Below are 24600 nucleotides of genomic sequence, written 5' to 3' on the forward strand. Positions count from 1 at the left end.
TTCTGGGCATTGTACAGCAAAACCAGCAGAAAACAATAAACGCATTAAACACTGTCGTATTTTTAAAAATGAAATAATAAGGGCAATGAAGCCACTTCAAGATCTCACCGGTCCCGGAAACACCCAGGCTTAGTGACAAAAGCCAGATCTTCATGGACTTTCAGAAAATAAGGAGGGATGGAGATTACCTCATCTTGGCAGGGGAGGGATGTGGGTGTCACAGTAGAAAAAACTCACCTCCTTGGGCCCATCAAGTGCAGTTCCCTAGAGGGGGAACCGGTAGGATGTATCTCTTGCCAGAGCTGATGGGATGAGCTGGTGTAATGGGGGAAATGTGGTTGCTCAAATAAATCAACCCATGTCCTGAAAGGCATTAAAGGTCCTAGGCAGAAGGAACTTTGCTGCTGAACCTTGACAGTTTTTTGTTTAAAAGGAACAATTCTCTCTCCAGTGAGACTCCCTCAAAATTTAAAACTGAAATTCAATGTGTACTGTAGTACAGAACATCTCCGTGAATCCTGCAGTTTTCCGAGCAGACAGACATGGAGAAGTTGGTGGACCAAGATTACAGGTAGAAAAAGGAAACAAAAATAAGTTTTAAATCTGAGTAGTCATGGAAGGAGAAAAACCCTCTCACTTTTTGTGAGGTGTAACTTTTAGAAGATATTTAATTTTTCAGTTCTGTTCCCCTGAGCTTCTAATCACCAGGCATAAAATTATTGCCCAAGCAGATTCAGTGCTATTCACCAGCTCAAGGCAGGAACGAAGTGACAAATGCAGAGATCAATCTTACACAACTTTCTGATCAGGGCCAAAAATGTACTGCCTTTGGGTAAATACTCTCGGGACTTTGAGGAAGTGAAGGACCTATTTATTTTCCATAATTAACGGTTGTCCTGGGTGCTGAAAAATAACCACAAAATAAAGGGAAACGGATATATACATCAGCTATTTACTTTCTACACCATAGTTAGCAGAAGACGACAAAAAGCAGGGGATAGTAGGGTGACCAATCTCTTCTTGGTCAAAACCTTTTTTTCATAAAATAGGCCGGATCCCACCTGGCAAAGCTTAAAGCGCTGGCAAAGCTAACACAGAGTTTCCTTACCCTGTAAACATCCCCATCCAAGAAAAGCCCCCACCGGGACAATTCCTTATGGGCATTCTCATTCTTCTTAATTCTGCTGAGAAGTTGGAGCAGAGCGGCATGATGCTGTCCGGGACTCATGTTGACTTTCTGCGTAAGATCCTGAACAGAGTGGACACAGACAAGGGGGACGCGGGGGAAGGCATTTCAGCTTGTATTAAAAAAAAAGGAAGCATATATAACTCATTGACAGCAAAGCAGCAGTTTGAAGCAGCAGCTTCTCCAGTGACTTGCTTTTAAAATTCACAATGAACAGAAATCAGGAGGGGAAATTGCACATTAAAAAAACACAGGCATTTTTTTTCCCTTGCATTATTATTGGACACCATCTTGAGGTTTTTTTTTTTTTAATTACATCCTATAGACACCTCTGAACAGAATCCTCTCTATAGGTGGTCCTTGGCTCAGTTTAGTTTAGCTTAGTTTATTGTTATTGCACCGCGTACAACGAAATCAAGCACCCTCTTCAGTGCACATCATGACCATGAAAATAAACACAAACACCCATCCTTCACCCTCCACACATTGCATTGAAAACCCCCGACACCACATCAACACTGCACTATACAGGAGAATTCAAAAGAGCTACTGCCCTGGGATAGAAGCTGTTTTTCAGCCTCTTTGTCCTTGTTTTTATTGTCCTGTACCATCTGCCAGATGGTAATAGTTCAAAAATAAGGGATGCCCAGGATGAGATGGATCTTTGAGGATGTTTTGAACTTTCTTGAGGCAGCGGGAGCTATAAAGCTCTTCCAAAGAGGGGAGAGGGCAACCCATGATCTTCTGGGCAATGACGTTAACCCTCTGGAGTGCTTTCCTATCGGCCACTGTGCAACTCACAACTACAATTGAGCCCAATGTTTTGCTGCTAAATGAGACAGTTGCTAAGTGGGTTTTGTCCCCTGTTATGACCTTTCTTGCCACTGTTGTTAAGTGAATCAGTGCAGTTGTGAAGTTAGTAATACGGTTTGTTAAGTGAATCTGGGATTCCCCCCATTGGCTTTGCCCGTCAGGAGGTCACCAAAAGGGATCACATGACAAAAGAGGACATTGCAACCATTATAAATCGGTTGTCAAGCGGCTGAATTTTGATCATGTGATCATGGACATGCTGCAACGGTTGTGTGAAAAAACGGTCATAAATCACAATTCATTCTCAATTCTAAAGCTGAAATATTTCCGGTTTTAGTTCTGCCAAACCACAGCACAATCATTTTGAGTTGGAAATGGAAACCACATTCCATTTTGTGCACAAACTCTACAATCCAAGCAGGAGCCACTTCAGCACCCAAGCCACTTAAGCCACTGCAAGAAATGGCAGGGATAAATGTTAAGATTCCTCCTCCCAAAATTTCAAATGGAAGAGAATGAGATTTACTGCTTTTTAAACTTAGCTATTAGATGTACTATACACCCCACCGTTTTATCCTATACAATTGAAAGTAGCTACGTTATTCTTCCAGCTCCTATATTCCCCACAATATACAGGTGAGGTGGGCTGGGTTGGATTGAGAAAGAGGGATTGGCCTATAGTCAACCACCTGAACTAAGGAAGGACTAGGACTCATGGCCTCCCAGAAACTATCTTCTAGCACAGGGATCCCCAAACTTGGCAACTGTAAGACTTGTGGACTTCAACTCCCAGAATTCCTCAGCCAGCCACCGCTAGTATCCTTATCTACATTCATAGATCAGACTGGTCGTGTCCCAAAAGATTGGGGGCTGGAAATAATAATCCCAATTTATTAAAAAGTCAATAAGAACAAGGGACTTTTTTGAGTGTTATCAGCAAATTGCTAGGCACGCGAAATTTCAAACTCCAGGACTGGATAAAGACAGACGGCATAAGCCAAGACAAGTGGCCAAGGTCATTGGTTTAGATCTGGATTTAGAGAAAGGAGGCCATCAACAGTTTTGGAGTTTGGGGCTCCACCATGTTGTACAAAAATACGCTCCATCAAAATAATCCTCCTCCTTCATGGCCTTTGTAGATTTTAAACATAACTTTGACTCAATTTCCAGGAATGCAAAAAATGAAGTCCACCAGTCTTAAAGTTGCCACATTTGGAAACCTCTGTTCTAGCACTTGAACCACCAAATAAAGTTCAATAATGTCTTTACAAGAAAAATACCATTCGTGTCTTGTGATCTGAGTAGAAGGAATAAATCGTTAGGGATTAGTGACTACAACTTTTGGCTGTTTAGACAAGCTCAAAATGTCAGCCAACACCACGTCACCACGTGAGATCTCTGGGAGGCCAAGGGAACCCCTCTTCAAACAGAGCACGACTAGAAAGCTTCAGATGCTATTGAACCAACAAAACCAGAGCTCGGAATGGATAGCTACAACTTAAAAAGTTGTTGAAAAGCCAAATATTTGATGTAGTAAGAGGTTGAGGATTTTATAACCAAATTCCAATTCTGTATAAAATATATAGTTCGAGCACCTTCATAATTCTAAAATCTTGTCTCATCTTCTCGGGAATGCCTGTCAAGAAGGAAAGCTCTGGCACTAGCAGGATTTCACCTTCCTGAAGCTGCAGGAGAATCAGATACAAAACCTATTAGCACACATCGCGTACAGAAATAAATCATTTAACATCAGCTACGCTGATGTACGCCATATACACATTAGATGGGAAGGAAGGAAAGGGAAAACTGACGGTGACAAGAAAACCAAACAGGTGGCATGAGATTGATTTTTTTTTTAAATTGTCACAATTTTCTCTTCAAACCCTGTAAATAAACATTAAGTGATAGTTGGAGTAGTCCAGGGCTAGCATAGCTAACACGAGAGTTAATGGCTTATGACTAACACTCAGAGATGTCTTTTCTTAGCACTAATAAGATAGCACATAGAATAATAAAGTTGGAAGGGAGCTTAGAGGTCATCTAGTTCAACCCCCAGCTTCAGCAGGAGATCCTATACCATATCATGCAAATGGCTGTCCAGTCTCTTCTTGAAAGCCCCCAGTGTTACAACCATTTTCTCTTCCTGTTTGTTGCTGGAGTTAATCTGGAAGGCTGAGGTACTTGACCAGCAATGGCCAATTTCCAATGCTATGCCAGCTGAAAGCTTGTATTCATACAAGGCTTAAACTATAAGAGTGAAGGGCATCACAGCCTAAAGCTTCCCTCTAAACTGGCTAGTCTATTTAAAAAAACACACACACACAACCTTATGCTTGGAAACATCTGGGGGGGTGGGGGGGGCTGATGGTGGGAGAAATCAAAGCCAGACCCACCATGACACCTGTTCCATCGTAATTCCCACACTCCTCTGTAATAGCTCGAAAGTGTTTCTAGCCCAGAAACGTCACCCAAGACAAGTCACACAAATCCAGCCATTCTAGTGATGCCTGCATTACAAACGCCAGCAATTGGTTGCTTCTAAATGCAACTGCTCAAATTCTCACCTTTCCTGGAGGATTTTTTCTTTTTTCAACTCTGTAAATCAACAGTGGCTGGTCAAGCTCTCTAATGGTAATCCCATAATTTTTACTGGAAAAAGAATGTTATATGAATTCTAGGAAGGAAACAAAACTCACTTGATAATTTTAAATATCAATAGCTAAAAGACTAACTTAAAAAAATTCCAATTAAGCCAAAGTACTTAATGACTTTGATAACAGCCCTCACTTCAACAAAACTTAAGCAAGATACTGAATGTCTTATTCCCATTAATTATTTTCTTTTTTTCCCATTTTATCTCGACATTGTAGAAACACTGAATCATAAACTTTTACCTGTAATACTCTAGAAAAGTGATTTCCTTCCCATCCGACATGGTGAAACTGTTCTGTGGTGTCTTGTTCCAATCAATGTCATCAATTCGGTAATTTTTATTGTTGTAACGGGTAAGTATAATGTTGCCAATAAGTTGCTTTGTACACTCATCTTGGAAATTATCCCGATTCTGTTGATAAATTCTGTGCCTTTATGAAAACAGAAATGCTTAAAGTTAAAAACCAGGAAGGCACAAATTGTAGTCTCACCTTGAGTTTACCAGCTGACTTTAAGAAGTCTGTTTTCACCCCACTGGCAGAACCCCATCTGCCAAATAGACTCGTCTTACTCTAGCTTTGCAATGCTTTGTAGTTCTTGGTGCTCTCTCTGACCTTGGTGGTTTGCTTCTAGATGTTTCATTAGCCAACTAGGTAAGATCTCCAGTGCAAGTGAGCGCAGGGTTTGCTGCCTGTTTATATTCAGGAGTTTTCCCTGTCAGTTTTGGTGGGAGAATAATTTCCTACTTGGTGGTTCCTTGATTAGAATATTGTTTTCTGTCTGATTTGGATCCCTGCTTATCTGAATGTTGGTTGCTAAAAGGGGTGGGTTGTAGCCTTTTTTGTTTTTTGGTTTTTTTATTCTCTTTTTAATAATTTAATGGTGTGGAATGGTCTTACACAACCAAATAATGAGCTGAATGAAAGCTACTTGGCATATGTGGTAGCTCAATAAACTTATTCTGAGAACTCTGCATTCTACAGCACACAGGATCAACATCCTCTTATGATTCTCTGTCATGGCACCAGCTCTATGAAACACCATCACTGTGAAGTTCCAAAGACCTCCAAGCCCGACTTTTTCTTCAGTCTTGGGATAAGATAGAGGTTGAGATCTTGTCAATTTAGCGTGTGTGTGTGTGTGTGTGTGTGTGTGTGTGTGTGTGTGTGTGTATTCCTGGATATATACTTTCTTTTTTACTTTTTACACTGTAAGTCACCCGGAGTATTTAGAATCAGATGGCCACTAAACGTTAGAAGATAATTAAAATACACTATAACAGGAAAAATGTGCTGAACAGCTTGAAATAGATGTATAGTAGTCTCCCCTTATTTCTTCATCGGTAAAACATAAACACAACAGGAAAAAAATGATATGCCGTTATAAATAGCAAATTAAACATCATAAAAAATACAAAGCAATATTTTTGCTAGAAATGCGTAAGCCGGGGAGATCTAAAATGGGATTCTCTACATGGGAACTTTGTCTATAGCGGGGTGGACAACTCTGGCACTTTATGACTTGTGGACTTCAACTCCTAGAATACCTGCATCTCTATGGTGATTCTCAGTCCTCCAGGTCATAGTTGTCCCAAAGGTACTTTTCCAAAAGGCAACTGGACTTTGTTTTTCCTTGAAGACATTTCACTTCTCATCCAAGAAGCTTCTTCAGTTTTGACTGAATGGTGGAGGATGGAAGAATATATTCTTTGCAGTCATTAGCACTCTCTCTGAGAATTGTTGAGGTGCTTGGAGGTTTATCCGTGCCCTGAGGGTTACCTGAACAATGCAAATGGGTGTGGAATTCCTGAACCTAATCAGTAGACTCTCATCATGGAAAATTCCCTTTTTAGATCTCCTCAGTTTGCATATAGACTTTTTTTGCATTAAAAAATGGGTCAGATCTAGTATACAGATCACGACCAGCCCATCTCTCTCATTGGAAGTGAGCACATTTCATCTCACATTACCAGGTGCAAAGCTCACACACCACATCTTGCTATTAGTTCCATTCTAACGAATTTCCAGAGAAATCATCTTCTTTCTAAAAGCTATTTTACACCACTTCCAAAACCAATTCCTACACAAATTCCGAGACTCAGACCCAAACAAAGTAAACTGCAGGAGCTATCTTGGTTAGGCACTGGTTTTGTTATACCACAACCAAATAACGGCCACAATATTCTTAATGGTCTTTGAAATGTTTTCTGTCAGTATTTCAGATATCGGCATTTTTACTCACATCACATTCAGGACTGAATCATTCCGAATAACCTTATGAACAGCATCAACCAACAAAAACAGGCCACCATCTGTCCTTCGGATACTGGTTGCATAGCCAGGCCATATTTGCAACCTTTTCACAAAAATAAACAAAGAGGCTGATTTTTAGTACCAAAGGGAAACTGCTTAATTAAAAGATACAGTCAAATTGATTTTGTAGTCATAGTTAGCAATTGCTACTGTCTGCTTTCACCATTTACAATTCCCACAAGTTATCATGTGCAACTGATGGAATATTAAAATATACTATCATAGGACAAACACGCAGATGAGATAATCAAATTTATTATGTGATGAAATTGCAGTCTAATTTATTGCTATATATTATTTATTATTAATATCCCTAGACCACCCAGAGCTCACTAGGATTGAGGCACAAATAAATGAATAAAGTAATCCACCAAAAATATGTCACTGTATTCCAGAGATTCGAGGCAGCTGGTTTTTGGTATATATTGCAATTAGCTAAAGTAACTCAATTTGCACCTACTGAGTTTTTGCCAGAGAATGTGCAAAAATAGAACATATATTTTAAAAGAATATTAATTCTATTGCACAGCATATATTTCAAATAATCAAATACTAAAACACTGTAGTGCACAAAGCAACATACCAACCTGTACTGCTGAAGTACAGTAGCATTAGTAGGATCATAGAAATTTCTCCCGACAAGTTTCATATCTAAAATCCTCATCACTCTAGAATAACATTTAAAAGAAACATGATTAATATGACACTGGGAAATGAGATTGCTATGTAAAGCATGAACTCAGGGCACAAAAAAATTCCTATTATTTTGCTCGTCCCGTTACCAAAGGAGGCCAGAAGAACCTAGGTCATCTCCCACAAGATTTCAAACATCTCCAGATCAGACCTAGAGTTGCGTATCTTTCTCCACTTCTTAAACGATGGACTTCCTGCCACTTGTTTTTGGTCCTCCATGTGAAGGATACCCACACTGAATTTCTAGCAAATAACCATCTCTGGTGTCTATTTGCTTTTCTTTCTTCATTTCAGGATTTTGAGATGAATTCCTAAGCACAACCCACAATCCAAGTGCATTCCAGCACTCAACAGTGCAGCAGATGCGAAACTGCCTTGTTCTACTTTTCATCTCAAGAGTGAATCTAAATGCAGGCTCCATTCTTTTAAATAATAACTCCTATTTTTTCCCCCTCTAGCCTGATGAACAAGAGCCAAGAATTAAAAGGGTTCCCTATCCTGGACTCTGGTTAAACTAGAGATTGATCCAAAGGCCAATGGTTTTTTTCTTCCTCCCTTAAAACTACATTACTGTATATAATCCTATAGTGTACTTGCTATGTTGCCAGAGACGTTACCTCAAACTGAATCCGATCCTAAATGCAAGGTGATCAGATCAGGTTGCAGGAAAGTAGTCCTCGACTTACAGACAGTTCATTTAGTGAAGAATTTGAAGTTAAAACAGCACTGAAAAGAGTGAGTTATGACCATAAACTGTTGCAGCATCCCCAGGGTCAAGTGATCAAAATTCAGGCCCTTGGCAACTGACTCATATTTAAGACGGCTGCAGTTTCCCAGGGTCAGGTAAATCACCTTTTGACAAAGTCAATGGGGAAGCCCAATTCATTGAACAACCATGTCCGTAACTTAACAACTGCAGTGATTCATGGTGGCAAGAAAGGCTGTAAAATAGGGTAAAATTCACTTAACAAATGTCTCACTTAGCAACAGAAATGTTGGTCTTAATTGTGGTTGTATGTCAAGGACTACCTGTATTGCTGATAAGAGAACATTGATGTACCTTCTTTCATGAACGAAGTATGTAGATTAATTGAGATTAAGATAATTTCAAGCACCAAGGAAAAGAACCAATCAAAATAATTTATAATCACTTCTTTTATCTGTACTGAAATGCTATGCATGCCAATTGGTCACTACAACATGTATCTATTTAAAAATAAACAGAGCTTTGCAACCCTTTATATTTCATGTAATAATCACATACTTGTTTAAAAATCTAAATCCCATCCTTTTTCTGTACAGTACGTTTATTTGTATAAAACTCCAGTTGTAAAATTAGTCCACTACCTTAATTTGGACACATATTATGTAAGGTGCACCCTTCCCATCTGAGTAGACAGATTCATGACTTAAAAATTGTAATACTATATATTAAAATGATCTGGCTTTAAAATAAAGTATTATATTTGAACTATTAATTGTGCAAAGCTTTTTTAGGTTTGGTCTATCAAGCCTTTGTTCTGACATGTGAGATAAAAATGCTCGTATTCATTCAATCACACAGATCAGAAATGTTAAGAGATACGAGCATGTTATCCATAGTGGTTAATATTCAGTCAATTTTGATAAAATTCTGTTAAAAGAAAACAGATCTAAACATTTTAACATTGACGTTTTGTATATAATGTTCATTTAAGAATGGCTGTACTTATGGGATGCTTTAAGTCCAGATGTGAGTCAGCATATATTACGCACTTTCTGAAAATAACATTGTAAAATGGGATGCACAACTCTGAACTAGGTTCCAGAATTTTGGTCATCTGAATCTTTAAATTGACTTCTGTTCCATCTGTCTTTCTTTCACACTTCAGGTTAATATTCTAAAGTAGAAAAAACATAGTTTATCAGAACTCAAAAACAAGTCAGTAAGACAGCCTAAGAATTCCAAAAAAAATTATGTTTACAAAATAAATTACAAAACAATCAGTTCCAATTCTTGCCAATAAGTAAATATTGCAGTAAAAATATCCTACGTATAACTTAGCCAAGCTAACAAGAGTAACATTTCAGAGTGCTTTGTTTCAGAATTAGTCTATCAACACAGAATAAAGACAAAATAAAACGTAAATGAAAAGTGAAACAAACCATTGTTTATAACTATGTCTTATTTTGTTGCTGCTGAAATCGCATATTGTACTAATATACATTACTTATTCTTTTGCTATATTGCCAATTCTTATCTTTTCTGTTAAGAAAACCCCTTGAAACATGAAGGCTTGACAACTTTTCCCCCCCATTGTTGTGTAGAGATGCTTTGAAGAAAACCCTTGAAAGCAAGCTCATGCTTAATATAATATTAACAGATTAATAGAGTTGGAAGAGACCTTGGAGGTCTTCTAGTCCAGCCCCCTGCTCAAGGAGACCTAAATCCATTTCAGACAAAATGGCTGTCCAATCTCTTCTTAAAAACCAACGGTGTTGGAGCATCCACAACTTCTGGAGGCGAGTTGTTCCACTAATAAAATTGTTCCCACTGTCAGGAAGTTTCTGCTTAGTTTTAGGTTGGTTCTCTCCTTGATTTGTTTCCATCCGTTGCTTCTTGTTTTGCATTCGGTTGCTTTGGAGAATAGCTTGATCCCCGCTTCCTTTGTGGCAGCCCCTGAGATATTGAACCACTGCTATCATGTCACCCCTAGTCCTTCTTTTCATGTTCTCTTTTAAGAAAATCAATCAAATCAATCCATTTTAAATCTTCAATATTTTCAAGGTTACATTGATGAAAAGGTTAAATTGGGATCAGGGTAACGTTTGTTCCAAGTCCCGCTTAAAATACAACAAACTGGATGACTCTGAACTAGCCTCTCTCAGTTCAGCCTATCTTCACGGGAGTTCCAAAGGTGCTTTTTCAAGATGCAACTGGAGCTTTCTGGGGTTTTTTGAAGACGTTTCACTTCTCTGAAGAAGCTTCCTGGATACGAAGCAAAATGACTTCAAACAAAAAAACAGAAAGTCCAGTTCCTTCTTGAAAAAGCACCTTTGGAACATCCATGACCTGGATGAGAATCTCCACAGAGATTCCTATTTCCTATATGATTCTCATGGGATAATTTGTGAAGGATGACGTAGGAGGGGATATCATCCGAGGCACCACAGGACAGATACATCATAACATAACTGTGACCAACAAAATATCTGGAGCACAAAGCTCTCCACTAATATAATGGCCATAGCCACAGCTAAACTGTGGGATCCTTTGAGGAATTCAGCTATACTATCATTTATTGCTATTGGAGAAATCACAAAATAATCTGGAAAAGGGAGAAGGGAACTGACTCCTTTGTTTAATTTTACAAGGAGCATTTCAATATTATCAGGTATACTTCAGGTGCAGTATAATTCAGAAGAATAAATTAATATGACACGATTCAATTCCAAACTCACAGAAGACTAGGAAAACATTTGGATGTTAAAAACACAATCAGTTTCAATTCATATTTTTAAAAAGTATTTATGATCATTTTTCCTCAAATGCCACCACTCTGCTAAACAAATAATTCCCTCAACACTGTCCAGCTATTTACAAAGGCTGCACTACTATTACTATTAATCTTCTCATCACTCCTTATCACCCATCCCCTCCCACTTGTGACTGTATGACTGTAACTTTATCACTTGTATCCTTAAGTTTTATATCTGTTTCCTAGCATGATTTGATTGCTTATTGTACCCTATGACTATTAAGTGTTCTACCTTATGATTCTTGATGAATACATTTTTTTTCTTTTTATGTACCCTGAAGAGCATTTGCACCAAGACAAATTCCTTGTGTCCAATCACACTTGGCCAATAAATAATTCTATTCTATTCTGCTCTACTCTGTTCTGTTCTATCATGAAGTAAAACTCAGTATCAGCTTGGTTATTCCTACATGACAGAAAAATTTCAGGTGGTGCTCCATCCAAATAGCCCGGGGGTTGCTCAACTGGCAAAATAAGGATTTGGAATTAAACGCCCATGTCAGATAAAATTATTATAGCAAACTCTTCCGTTTCTTTCCTCAATCTTACTTGAGGCAACTTGATGGGTAAATAGAGAAGAAAGCCATCAAATGCGGAAATGTCTCCTATCACCGACTGATGTTCCTTTAGCATCTTAAGGCGCATGCTTTTATATTCTATGTTTGGGCTGGAAGACAAGAGGAAAATCAGGAAAAAAAGGGGTGGTACATTTTTATTAGGGGGAAAAAAAAAGAATGTGCATTTCTGTTCATTTTGCTTGAGAGAGAAATACCCACAAAGGAAAACTGTCACAATTCCTTCCTTAACATTGTCATTAGAAAGGCAACTTTTACATTCTGGTTGGCTGTACTATTTCACTGAAAGACAGCACCAAGGAAGAGCTTTAATCATTTTCTTTTTCAATCTTGGCTTCAAAGAAGATGCATAGCCTTTAGGCTGCATTTCTACAAGAAAATGTTCAGACTCCCTACAGCTTTACATTATCAAGTGAAATGTATCAATGGACAGACAATTTGGAGGTCCCTCCAAAAAACGTTAACATGGTAGCATCCACGGTAGTCAAACGAGTTACCGTATTTTTCAGACTACAAGATGCACCGCACCACACCAGAGGCACACCTAGGTTTAGACAGGGAAAACAAGAAAAAAAATAGTTTTTGGTCTCCGCACGTCCCATTTTTGCCCGCACCTCTCTGGCGTCCAGAACCACCCAACCGCCCCCCCCATGAGTCCCATTTTTGCTCTCCCTGGCATCCAGCACTCTGCAAGCCAAAAATGTGCCCGTTTTTGGCCTCCCAAACTTTCCGCGTCCTGTTTTCAGCCCCCCAACCCTGCGGAGGCCTCCACGGGGTGTGTGTGTGTGTTGCATTTTATAGTCTGAAAAATATGGTAGCTAAAACTGCTGCCCTTGAATGCAATAAATATTTGGGTTGAAACTAACCCTCTGGACAGGTGCTTTCTTAGCTCATAAAGCCGGCAACTGGTACTTTCAAAAGCACCTCGGAGTTTAGAAAGTATGAAAGGTTTTCCACATAGCTTCAAAGGCTAGAAACCATGATTTATATTCCTTTAAATTTTAGCATATAAAATGTGGGAAGAAACATCAGTTGGATTGCAACTTGAGAGAACAATTTGAATAAAAGATGTTGCATCTTCTGCCCACGTTCAGTTACTGACAGACCCTAAAGCAACTGCCTTCACCTGTGGAAGGAAGAGTCAGATTCAAGAACCGTTACCTGAATGTCACGTGGTACTGATACACAGCTTCATTTTTACAGTGTATTTGAATCAGATTCAGCGCCAAAGGGATCGTTACTCCTTTTGACCCTTGCTTCTTAAGTGGTTCTCTGGAAGGATGAAAGTGTAATTGTAATAATTTCTCTGCTTTGTTTAAGAGAAAGACAGTAAGGAAGCTGAACCTCGTGAACATCGGGCTGTATCTGGTTCAATAAAGCTTACTCTCCAATGTTCAAAGAATTACAAGAGCAATAACTGGGAACCATTTTTGGGTGGAAGTTTTTGCTAAAATTTGTTATTAACAATTTATATCTTTACATAAACCAATACAATTCAGTGTACACAATAAAAACATGATGCATCTGTCAAGAACATCTATTCTTAGATATATTTTATCACCTCCATCCCTTTGTCCAAAAACAGAAGTATTGTTCTAGAAGCAATTTGTATCTGCTTGGCTTCTTGGACATACTTCTACCCATAGCCCTACTCCAAGCCCAATTTCTTACTTTTTTTCTGAGCAAGCTGGAAAAAAAAATCATAGCTTATCTCCTCTAAAGACCTGCACAAATCAGAAGCTCATCAGAGGTTGCTACATTCAGAAAACTCAAAGAAAAAAACAAACCATTTCCTTTGCTTAAGCTATTGATTTTCTGTTTGTATCTCCTCCAAACTGAGCGCATGTATAGCCAAAGGCTTTTAGGTTATGGCTACCTGAGATAAAGTGTTTTTCCAGTGAGACCGGTCTATCAGGGCAACCTGATGTATCCATTTATGGGATGGAGCATACTGCTTCCGCTCTCGTCTTTCAGCCCCAATCCAGGAGCCTTCGCAGGCAGTCACTTTCGTGACAAACTATTTTTGTGTTGAATTTATGTTTATGAACAAAGAAATAAAGAAAGACTATTACAGAATTATTTCAAGCTATTTAGCTCTCATCAGCTAGCCATACCCTTCTGGGATTCAAACTTGGGCTACTTGCATATTAGATAGACATATTAACCTCTAAACCAAAAGGCTCTCCTCGCTTTGCTGACTATATGAGGGAAGAGATTATGATATAGGCGACAAAGAGAGGAGAGCCCATGGCTTAGAGGTTAAGCCTCTAAGGTTAAGCCTTCATGTGCTCCCGAGTCGACCTTTGTTGCTTACCTCTTCCCTTCTCCTGTCAGCTCTGCGCATGCACACATAGGGAACAGGCTCCAGCTGTTCTTCTGCCCCACTGACTCTGAATGCAGCTGATAACTGTCAGACGGCCCTGGCCCCATCTCTGCCTCTGATGCAAAGCCCTCATCAGAGCCTTCCCCAGACTCCAGGACTGGCCCATGTTTCTCCCCAGTCTCCTCACTGTCCCAGTCTGTCGCCATTTCCGCTCAGCATTTGCTACACTTACAGGAGTTTGGCTTTGTTACCTTCTTCATACCATTTCTTACTTACTTTTTATCCACAGGGTCATCAGAAGCTACAGGAGGAGCACTAGGCTTGATTGATGGTGCTGGAAGAAGACCTTCCACAGCCGAAGTGAAGGGGCTTGGGTAGGGTCGGCCACGCCCCAAGATACTGGTTTTGTCAAGCACCAAAAATGGCTTTTCGCTTTCCACATGCCTGGGGAATATTTAAAAGGGGAACAAAAAAGATGTCTAAAACCCACGAAGCTAAAATTTCTGCATTGTTTTTATGGGGGGACGAAGGCCCTTTTGTGACTCGTGGATTTTAATTCCCTGAATTCCTGAACCAGCTTTAAAGCAACATTTTGATTTTTATCCCAGTTTTACTGACGTATTTCAAGGTGGCATGCACCTTTTCCTCCTCCCCACAGTCACCACCTTATGGTATGTGGATTGGACTGAGAGGGACTGGCCGGAGGTCAATTAGCTGCCTTTTGTGTCTAAGGGAGGACTTCCAGTTACCAGCCCAATTCCTTAAAACACTTAAACACTCTCCTAAAGGAGCGGGGAAACACCCAAGGCAAATATGGAGGGGGAGAGAGAGACTGCCAGGGTGAGAGCCAAAGTCAATTCATATCAGAATTGATTCATCCCATTTATTTTCTTAGCCTAGAAGAGACAAATATTTCAGAGAGAGTTACATATTCCTATGCATACAAACTTCCTAACAGTGAGGACAATTGAACAGCTTGCCTTCAGAAGGTGTAGGGGCTTTTTTTTTTTTCAGAACAGAAAGTTGAAGGTATGCAGTGAGACCCACATTATGAGCATTAGCTGGGACTGGGCATCCTGTAATTATCTATGCATAACTGCCAAAATGCCTTTCTGCTTAAAAATAAAGGCAGCCTTTTTTTTATCATTGAACCTTAAAAACAGACGAACAAAAAACTAAGCTGAAATCATGCTCGGTCGTCCAAAAACTATACCAACCGAAGTAACCGAATAACAGGATGTGTAATGCAACTTGCCATTTTTACCAGCCACCTTGACCCCACAATAGCTTAACTCACTTGCCGCGGCCGGGAAGCCCCCGTTGCACCTTGCTGTCTCCAGCTGGTCCTGCTCTCAACCCTGCACACACCTGCTGTCCCAGGCTATCTGCGTTGGGCTTTATGGTCATGTCACCCATTCCCCTTCCTGCAATGCCTCGGCCTGAAAAGACTGATCGAGAAACAAAGTCAAGGTAGAACGCCAGTTCTTCTTACCTTTCCAAAGAGAATCAGCTGAGGCAGAAGAAAAGAAGATCCTAAATAGCAAGAGAGCTTACCCAAAGGAGGCCTAGGGGCAGTCTCAAGGCTAAGTCCCTGAACCGTGGACGACAATGTTGGAACAGTCGTAAAAGGCTCCTGAATTAAAAAGAGAGCAGACAGATTTTTACTATGCACCAGTACAACGCCTTAGCTTTTAAGTTGAGAATTAAGAGAAACAAAACATCTGCAGCTCTCTAAAGCAGCAAGAGTTCTTCCGTGCCTAAAAGCTTTCAAATAATCTCTACGAGAAATACAGGTAGTCCTCAACTTACAACAGCTCGTTTGGTGACCATTTGAAATTATAACAGCACTGGAAAAAGAGACTCATACAGCTGTGTTACTAACTTAACAACTGCAATGATTTAAGAACTGTAGCAAGGAAGGTTGTAAAATGGGACAAATGACTCGCTTAGCAACAGAAATTTTGAGCTCAATTGAGGTTGTAAATCAAGGATTTCCTGTAGGTTGTTTCATCAATTTTCTTTTGTTAATGACTAAAATAAAAATCAAATTTAGAGAGCCTCGGTGGCGCGGTGGTTAGAGTGCAGAACTGCAAGCTATTTCTGCTACAGACAACTGACTGCAATTTGGCAGTTCGATTCTCACCAGGCTCAAGGTTGACTCAGCCTTCCATCCTTCTGAGATGGGTAAAATGGGGGCCCAAATTGTTGGGGGCAAGAGGCTGACTCTGTAAACCGCTTAGAGAGACGGCTGTAAAGCACTATAAGGTGGTATATAAGTCTAAGTGCTATTGCTATTATTACAATCCTAAGGCTAGATGCAAACAAAATACTGAACAATCATATACTGTAGAAGTACCACATCCTCATATATATTCTGCATATATGTGTGTATTAGAGAGAAACAATAAGTATAGTGGAGTCTAAAAATAATTAAAAATGTAAGTACTGAAACAAACTGAAATACAATTATCACAAGAAATTCCAATCTTAAGCACGGGTAGCACAGAACTAGGTAGCTTGAGCGGTTATTTTTCAACTCCTTGTCTGACAACAGTTGCATTAAATAGGAACTGCACTCCCTACCTGGAAATTTCATTCAAGACAGGATACATGATCTAGAGGTCTTCTATAAGGAACAGTATAACAGGATGTGACCTACAGTTATTGTCAGGGCAATTTCAAATGTAAAAATTAAGCTATACGATGTACAAAATTTCAGATCATAATCAACCACACTGGCCCCACTGGGGCATCACAATGTAAACTCCGCTTTTCAGCTCATCCCTGGCAGTGCCATTAAATATGACTAGATCTAAACCGTCCACCAGTTGAACCAGGTAAAATCCTGCAATAGTACAATGATGGTATTTAGATTACCTGATAAATAACTCACATCATTTCTGGGGACATTGGCCATTTGAAGTAAGACTTTAGAGAGGCATCAGGTTGGGGAATATGCGCATATAAAATCACCAGCTATGATTATAGAGGCTAGATATTGATATATTAGTAAATTTATCTATGTATCAGATTAGTCCCACAGATTATTTACTTCCCTATGCCCACGGATGGGGGGATATAAATTAACAAGACTGTGCATTGTTTAAATCCGAGTAAAAGGTTAAAGCCACATTTAAACAGGATAAGTACTGAAACAATTAGTTTAATAGAAACGAATTAGAAGACAAGCCTCCTACTGGTTTGCCCTTTTTTTGAACTGGGTACTGCATTTAGAGTGAAGGGAACATAATCCAGGTATTGCTTGATCCTCCATAGCCCATCTTTCTCGGAACAAAAGAATACTAAAAGAAATATATCCCGGAAGTGAAATCCCTGTCATCTTTGCTTTCCAGTCTGCAACGTTCCAGGACAGAGTAGGGGTCTCTAACCTTGGCCACTTTAAGCTTTGCTGGCTGGGGAATTCTGGGAGTTGAAGTCCTCCAGGCTTAAAGTGGCCAAGGTTGGAGACCCCTAGGATAGAGACCCTGGACAGGAATGCTAGAAAGTCTGAGTCGGCTGGTTTTGGGGTCCATCCAGCTATGTTTCAAAGGATTTTTTTTTTTGGGGGGGGGGAGAACATTAGCAGGATGTGGTTGTCAGTTGGCCAATTTTCTTAGGCTGCTGTCCCTAGATCAAGGGTCTTCTTCAAACTTGGCAAGTTTAAGACTTGCGGACTTCAACTCCCAGAATCCCTGAGCTAACATGACTGGAGGAGGAACTCTGGGAGTTGAAGTCCACAAGTCTTAAAGCTGTCAAGTTTGAAGGCCCCCGGAATAGGTAGATAAAGAGAGGTAGAATAGATAGAGAGAAAGAGAGAGAGATAGAATAGATAGAGGGAGAGAGAGAAAGATAGAATAGATAAATAGAATAGATAAAGAGAGGTAGGATAGAGAGAAAAAGAGATAACATAGATAAAACAGTTTAAGGGTCTCCACACTTGGCAAGTTTAAGACTTGTGGGCTTCAACTCCCAGAATCCCTGAGCTAACATGACTGGAGGAGGAATTCTGGGAGTTGAAGTCCACAAGTCTTAAAGCCGTCAAGTTTGAAGGCCCCTGCTCTAGATAAATGATCAGAAAAAGCAACATTTGGCCTGAGAAGGTTAGAGACTGAGGAAGAAGATAGAGAACAGACCTCCTGCTGCCTTTAAGATTTCCTAGTACCCAGAGTCAGGGACAAGTCCATGGGCAGAACAAATAGGGCCAGCTTGGGAAACAGGATCAGAACGTTGGGCATTATGTCCAGGCTCCTTCGAAAGGAATTTACTTGCAAGAAGGAATAGCATGTTGTGGATGAGGCAGCCATTAGATCAGGAAAGCTGGTTGAGGAATTCTGGGAGTTGAAGTCCACAAGTCTTAAAGTTGCCAAGGTTGGACACCCCTGCATTAGATGAACAGAATCAGGACCCAAGCAGGGGAAGTGGGGCTATAGTTTGACTGGTCTGCTCTTTAACATTGAGTTGTGAGAAAAAAATCACATCCGGGAGGTTACAAAGAGGTTGTGTTGATCAGTTTGGTGTTCTCTTCTTTGGCCTGGATGAATTTTGGGCGGGAGTGTCCTCTTTTTTTTCTTTTGTTTTACACACTCGGAAAATGAATTTGTCAACTTCGTTAACAGGAAAACACCAGGAGGGTAGCAAAGTGTTGAGAGAGTCAGTAGCAACAGACACTGATTTAACTACCTCAAGTTTGCATAATGATGGTTTGTTGGTCTTCTATGGACAGGATGCTGAACAACGGAGCTAAGCCTTCTTTATCTTCCATGGGACCAGCTGATGCCTGTATCTTCCCTTTTATTGGATCAAGGACATTGTACCTCCTATGCTTATTGGGACCTGACCTTGGAGGTGGTGGAGCATTCTGCTGTACAGGTAATTGCTAACTGATACTATGATCTCTGGAGCTTATGCTATCTTCTCTTGTGATCTTGGGTCTGCTCCCAGAATTTAGCAGATATTATATACCGCTATTGTGAAAAATATGTACAGGTGTACTTTGAAATCCCCTTAGAAATGTTTGCATTTGGTGAGAAGGCAGCTGACCGAGCAGCGAAGCGGTACGGACAAGCGGCAGCTCCGCAAAGTCCTACCGACTTCTTCAAGTCCCGAGGCTCTACAGAGCCAAGTCACCCTGGAGGGGTGATGAAGGTAGAGGGGATGCTTCGGTGGTCGCGAGGAGAGCGCAGTCTCCTCAACTGACCCAAAGAAAACTCCTTGAACCGTCAAGAAGAGAGGACAGCCATTATGGCCGAACTGAAGTCGTGAAGACAGCTGGAACGGAAGGGAAGAAAGGAAAGATCTTGTGGCAGTGTGCTTTGTCCGGGTGAGAAATTTTTCTAGCTTTTGCCGTGGAATTTTCCCTAAAGCACCCCGCTTAGAAAGGGAGCTCAACGGAGGCATGTAGCGGCAACTAAAGACTTGGAGCTATGGCCAGATTTGGCTAAGAAAGAAAACAAATTGGAGGCAGAAGTAACTTTTAAAAATAAAGGACAGACTGGACTGGTTAGCTCTTTAAAAACTAAATCAAATTTCAAATTCTGGATTATATTTTTACTATCACTTTGACTTGAAGAACTTTGGGAAATTATTGGAAAATATTTGCATTTGGAGACATTTTATTTGCAGTAAAAATGGAGAAAAACAAATAATAGTAATAATAATAATAATAATAGTAATAATAATAGTAATAGCAATAATAGCAGCAGTAGTAGTAGTAATAGTAAAGTGACACCTGCTGGCTGAACTGGAAGAAGTTGCTACAACTAGGGTAAATTGACTAGAATACACATATCATCTGCAACTCTTTATACTTAGTCTTTGGAGACAGACAAGGAAGTTAGCTGTGAGAACCATGAGGACTATAATTATGTTGGACAGTGTGCAACTGTGAAAAAACTTGGGAGTTTTGGAACAAGGTGGAGACTGTTAAGGGGCTAATTAATGGGGTGATTGTTTGAACTGCTTTAATATTGGCTATCTTGATGCGATATAATTGGGACATTTGGATTCTGACAGATTACTGAATAAAACTTTAAGCTTATTAAAACAAGACAAAATGGGATTGCAAGAAGAAACAAATGTTCTACTAAAAGAAATAGTATTGACCCTCCAAGGCAAAGGTCACCAAGTGGTGGGCCACGAGAAAATTTTTGTGGGCCACAGAGAAATCTCACCCCTAGAGCACCCCCCAAAAGCAATTAATCCAGGCTGTGCAGAAACACAAGGCTGCGCCGCCCACGTGGCCCGTGGGAACCCTTCCCACCCACTCACTCTTTGCCCGGCAAACTTGCCTGCTAAATTGCTATTTTTCCTTTTTCTGACCATCAGCTGTTCTGCTGTGCTGGGAGATTTAGATTAGCTAGAAAGCAGGAAATGGTTGGATTTCTTGCCTTCTAGCTTGTCTTTTGATCTCAGTTATTCAGACTCACGGCAAGCAAATTTGAGAGACTGAGCTAGCCAAAGGCAGATAGATCGATCACTGAATGATTCTGTGAGCAACTCAATCTGCCTGCCTGCTTTGCCTGATTTTCGGTAAAAGTTGCTCTTTTTTAAAAAAAAAATCAATATTTACATACATGGTGTGTTGTGAGTTAATTTTGTGAGTTTGCTTGCTAGCAAATTTTATGAGTTTGCTTGCAAACAAATTTTATGTGACAGACTGAGCTAGCCAATGGCAGAGAGATAGATCTCTGAATGAATCTGTGATTCTGTGAGCAACTCAATCTGCCTGCCTGCTTTGTCTGATTTTGGGTAAAAGTTGCTCTTTTTCTTATAAAAAATTCAATATTTATGACCACCAAGTCACACCCACAAATTAGGCCACGTCCACAGAACCAGTTAGTGGCCCCTGGGATTTAAAATTATGAGTTTGGTGGTCCCTGAGGTCCAAAAGGTTGGCGACCCCTGCTCCAAGACATGCAGGAAATTGTAACAAGGAACCATAGGCAGATAAAAGAACTGATACAGGATATAATTATGAGACCATAAAACCAGAACTAAAAAACATTAAATAAACAGGAAACTCCGGAAACAGAAAATAAAATAGAAGGAACAAAAGAGGACGGGGAGGAAAAACGATAAATGATACAAAAAGATAAAAAAAGATAAAGCGGAAACAGAAATGGTGAATTATAATTTTAGAGACCAAAAGTCAGAAGGAGATACGGTGAGGAAAAGATCATTGAAAGATCATCATAAAACAGTGAAGAAATGATATAGAAGAAATATTTAGATTAAAGATGAAAGAGACAAGATGATACATACTATGTCCTTGGGCTGAAATATCATTTAATTTCAACTGCCTCTTCAGTTTCAGCAAAACTGTGCATTTTATGAAACCAACTGCCTATATACTATTCCAGACAAATGAGTAAAATACCATATTTTCAACAGGTTTCAGGTTCAATCTAATTCCTTTCTCGCAGAAATTTACATGGCATCAACTTCTACTGCAAAAATCATCTATTCACCTTTGGGACACCTCTTGGTGATGGGTGTGTTCTTTCTGCTGTGACTGTTGAAGCAAAGGCTTTGCCCCAGATTTCTGCAGCTCCTCTAGCCTCAGTTGCCTGTGGCTGAGATTCTGGCCTTTGTCCATGCAGAGATATCTGAAACATGGCTCCACCCCGAAACACTGGCCTTGTGGGGTACATGGTCCTGCTTGGAAGAAAACGTGTATTTCAGGGATTTATAGAGTACAAGCATTCGCAGAAGCAAAAGGCATGCATAGCAAACCAGGCTACATAAGTAACAAGGCCGCATACGAGCATCCTATAGAAAGCCTCCCCTAGCCAATGCTACCTGCCCAGCCAATCTAGAACATGTGGTAAATAACAGAGGTGGAAGGGGCCTTGGAGGTCTTCTAGTCCAACCCCCTGCTCAGGCAGGAAACCCTATACCATTTCAGACAAATGACTGTCCAATCTCTTCTTAAAATACCACCAGTATTGGAGCACCCACAACTTCTGGAGACAAGTTGTTCTATTAATTGTTCTAATTATCAGGAAATTTCTCCTTAGTTCTAGGTTGCGTTTTTCCTTGACTAGTTTCCAAAACAACATAGACCAGGGGTGTCAAACTCACGTCCTCCTCACATGACGTATTGCAACTTTCCCCTTTTGCTAAACTGGCCGTAGACGTTGCCAGCGTGACACATCCGGCCTGCGGGCCACAAGTTTGACATCCCTTACCTAGATTAATAAGATTGGAAGGTATCTTGAGGGTCATCTAGTCCAACCCCCTGCTTAACCTTTATACCAGAGGTGTCCAACCATGGCAACTTTTTAAGACCTGTTGACTTCAACTTCCAGAGTTCCCCAGCCAGGATTTGAAGTCCACAAGTCTTAAAAGTTGCCAAGGTTGGACATGCCTGCCTTACACCATTCTGGTTAAAGGGCTGTCCAATCTCTTTAATTTTTAACTTTATAACTTTTGCCTTTTTTTTTTTTACTGCAAGCATACGGATCCCCATTAAAAATGAAAATCTGTGGCCTGCTCCCAAGAGAAAGTGTGTATCTATCAAAACACATATATACACATGCTATACACATACGTATTACAAACTATTCTAAAAATACGAGTTCCAGGTAAAAACTGTGAATAAAAGAGACAGACATCCCAGTCTCTGGGATTTATATTTCATTAGCCTCTGCTAACATCGTCAATGGAAAAGGAGATAAGTGCCTTTATATAACATTAACCAATGGCCATTGTGCACATGACTTTGACAGCATTCTCTCTAGTTCCCTTCCTCATCTCAACGGACTTCCCCTTTGGTTTGTCCACTAGATTCATTTGTTGCTTTGCTCGTGATGGGAGGCAGCCTCTGCTCTTCTTGCAGGATCTTTCTTGGTGCCTCAATGCTTGGTAGGCAGGTAGCAGTTTGATAGGTCTATTGATGGAGTTGTTGTTGGAAAACCAGGCTTCTTTCAGCAAGCGTCCCCCTTTGGTTGCATCACGGGCAACAACTTGGGCCTCTTGAAAATTAAATGTGATTGTGTTCCTTCATATGTGTCCAGATCTGGGAGTGCTGCTACATATATATAGCATATGTCCCATATATATATACACCTATATACATATAGACACATATATGCACTTACATACATACACACATACATATATATACATATACATATATATACATATATATATATATATATATATATACATATATATGTACGGTATTCAGCTTTGTTTGGGTATTTTCCCACGTCACTGTAGTTGTGCTTTTAAAGTTGTAGCAACGTTTTGGCAGAATCTCATCTGCCATCATCAGGCTTCTGTATAGTGTTTGTCTGTATTGTGTTTGTCTGTAGCCTGATGATGGCAGATGAGATTCTGCTGAAACGTTGCTACAACTTTAAAAGCACAACTATAATGACGTGGGAAAATAACTGAACAAAGCTAAATACCATACATGTAAGTACCCACGAAAACTTTATATATATGTGTGTGTGTATGTATTGTATATATGTTTGTGTGTGTGTGTGTGTATGTATACATACATACACACACACACACATATACATATATATATATATATATATATATACACATACATATACATATACACATACATATACATACATACATACATGTGTGTGTGTTACATATATATATATATATATACATATACATATACACATACACATACACATATATATATATATATATATATATATATATATGTTTTCGCGGGTACTTAGATGTATGGTATTCAGCTCTGTTCGGGGTATTTTCCCACCTCATTATAGTTGTCCCACGTCAACTTTAAAAGCACAACTATAATGACGTGGGAAAATACTGCCACCGAATCTGGATGTCTGGAGACCACGAAGCCTCTTCTGGAAGCCCACTTACCTGGGCGTTGCCTCCTCCAATGGGGCTGACTTCTGAGTAGACCCGCTAAAGACCACCCCTCCACACGAGGCCTCCCCCCCCTCAGAGGAACCCAGCCGTTGCCTTCCAGTCTTCAGGCCCGGCGCGAGACCCACCCAACTCCCCCTCAGCCACCAAAGGAGACCCCCCCTCTCCCCAACCCACGCCTCACCTCAAGCCCCGCCGGAAGCGCGAGCCGCACCTTCACGCCTCTCCTCCCGCCGCTCATTAGGTGCGGCCCCCGCCACTCCACTGTCCCGCCCTGCTATTGGCGGAGATCTCGCGTTCGGCGCCCGCCTCCCTTTTGGAGCCGTCCAAGTCTGATCATAGCGTGGGTGGCTGGGGGGTGGGAGGTCAGGCGAAACAATCCTACTCGAAGTAGCTGCGCCGCCCACCCCGTGAGAGAAAGATGGTGTGTTTTTTTAAAATTTCCGAGGATTTATTTTAGTAAGGATGCGCGACTAATCCTACCCCATTAGCCTGTCTTTTCCCGATTCTCTCTTTAGTGGTACGGTCCACTCACGAGAGGAAGGAAAGCGCAGAAGCGTGCCCGCGGAGTGCGGCTGTTGTTCAAATCAGGCGCTTTTTTAATCCGTGATGGCAGTTCTGAGCATGCGCCGGGTTTCGGGTTGGTGAAGGGAGGGAATGTAAC

General features: G+C 40.4%; 1 protein-coding gene across 6 annotated transcripts in view; it reads right to left on the reverse strand.

Annotated features, from left to right (window-relative positions):
* Positions 1-24215, reverse strand: part of PIWIL2 (piwi like RNA-mediated gene silencing 2) — a 37691-nt gene extending 13476 nt beyond the window's left edge. For 2 of the 6 annotated variants that reach the window (XM_087938646.1, XM_087938643.1), the window contains exons 1-14: positions 24121-24215; positions 21539-21725; positions 15627-15705; positions 15370-15520; positions 14349-14516; positions 12911-13021; positions 11724-11841; positions 9412-9536; positions 7551-7631; positions 6893-7006; positions 4894-5082; positions 4564-4648; positions 3595-3684; positions 1109-1249 (exon numbers count right to left, since the gene is read on the reverse strand). In XM_087938646.1, the coding sequence (XP_087794772.1) occupies positions 1109-1249; positions 3595-3684; positions 4564-4648; positions 4894-5082; positions 6893-7006; positions 7551-7631; positions 9412-9536; positions 11724-11841; positions 12911-13021; positions 14349-14516; positions 15370-15520; positions 15627-15705; positions 21539-21721 (1635 nt within the window). In that variant the 5' untranslated portion in view covers positions 21722-21725; positions 24121-24215. Of the gene's footprint in view, positions 1-1108; positions 1250-3594; positions 3685-4563; positions 4649-4893; positions 5083-6892; positions 7007-7550; positions 7632-9411; positions 9537-11723; positions 11842-12910; positions 13022-14348; positions 14517-15369; positions 15521-15626; positions 15706-21538; positions 21729-23930 lie in introns of all 6 variants that reach the window. The other 4 variants (XM_087938645.1, XM_087938644.1, XM_087938642.1 and 1 more) reach the window with 3 other exon arrangements.
* Between the last annotated feature and the right edge of the window lie 385 nt (positions 24216-24600).

The sequence above is a fragment of the Pseudonaja textilis genome, chromosome 9 (assembly GCF_049901715.1).
Source record: "Pseudonaja textilis isolate UNSWEBS1 chromosome 9, rPseTex1.2, whole genome shotgun sequence".
NCBI classification, from domain to species: Eukaryota; Metazoa; Chordata; class Lepidosauria; order Squamata; family Elapidae; genus Pseudonaja; species Pseudonaja textilis.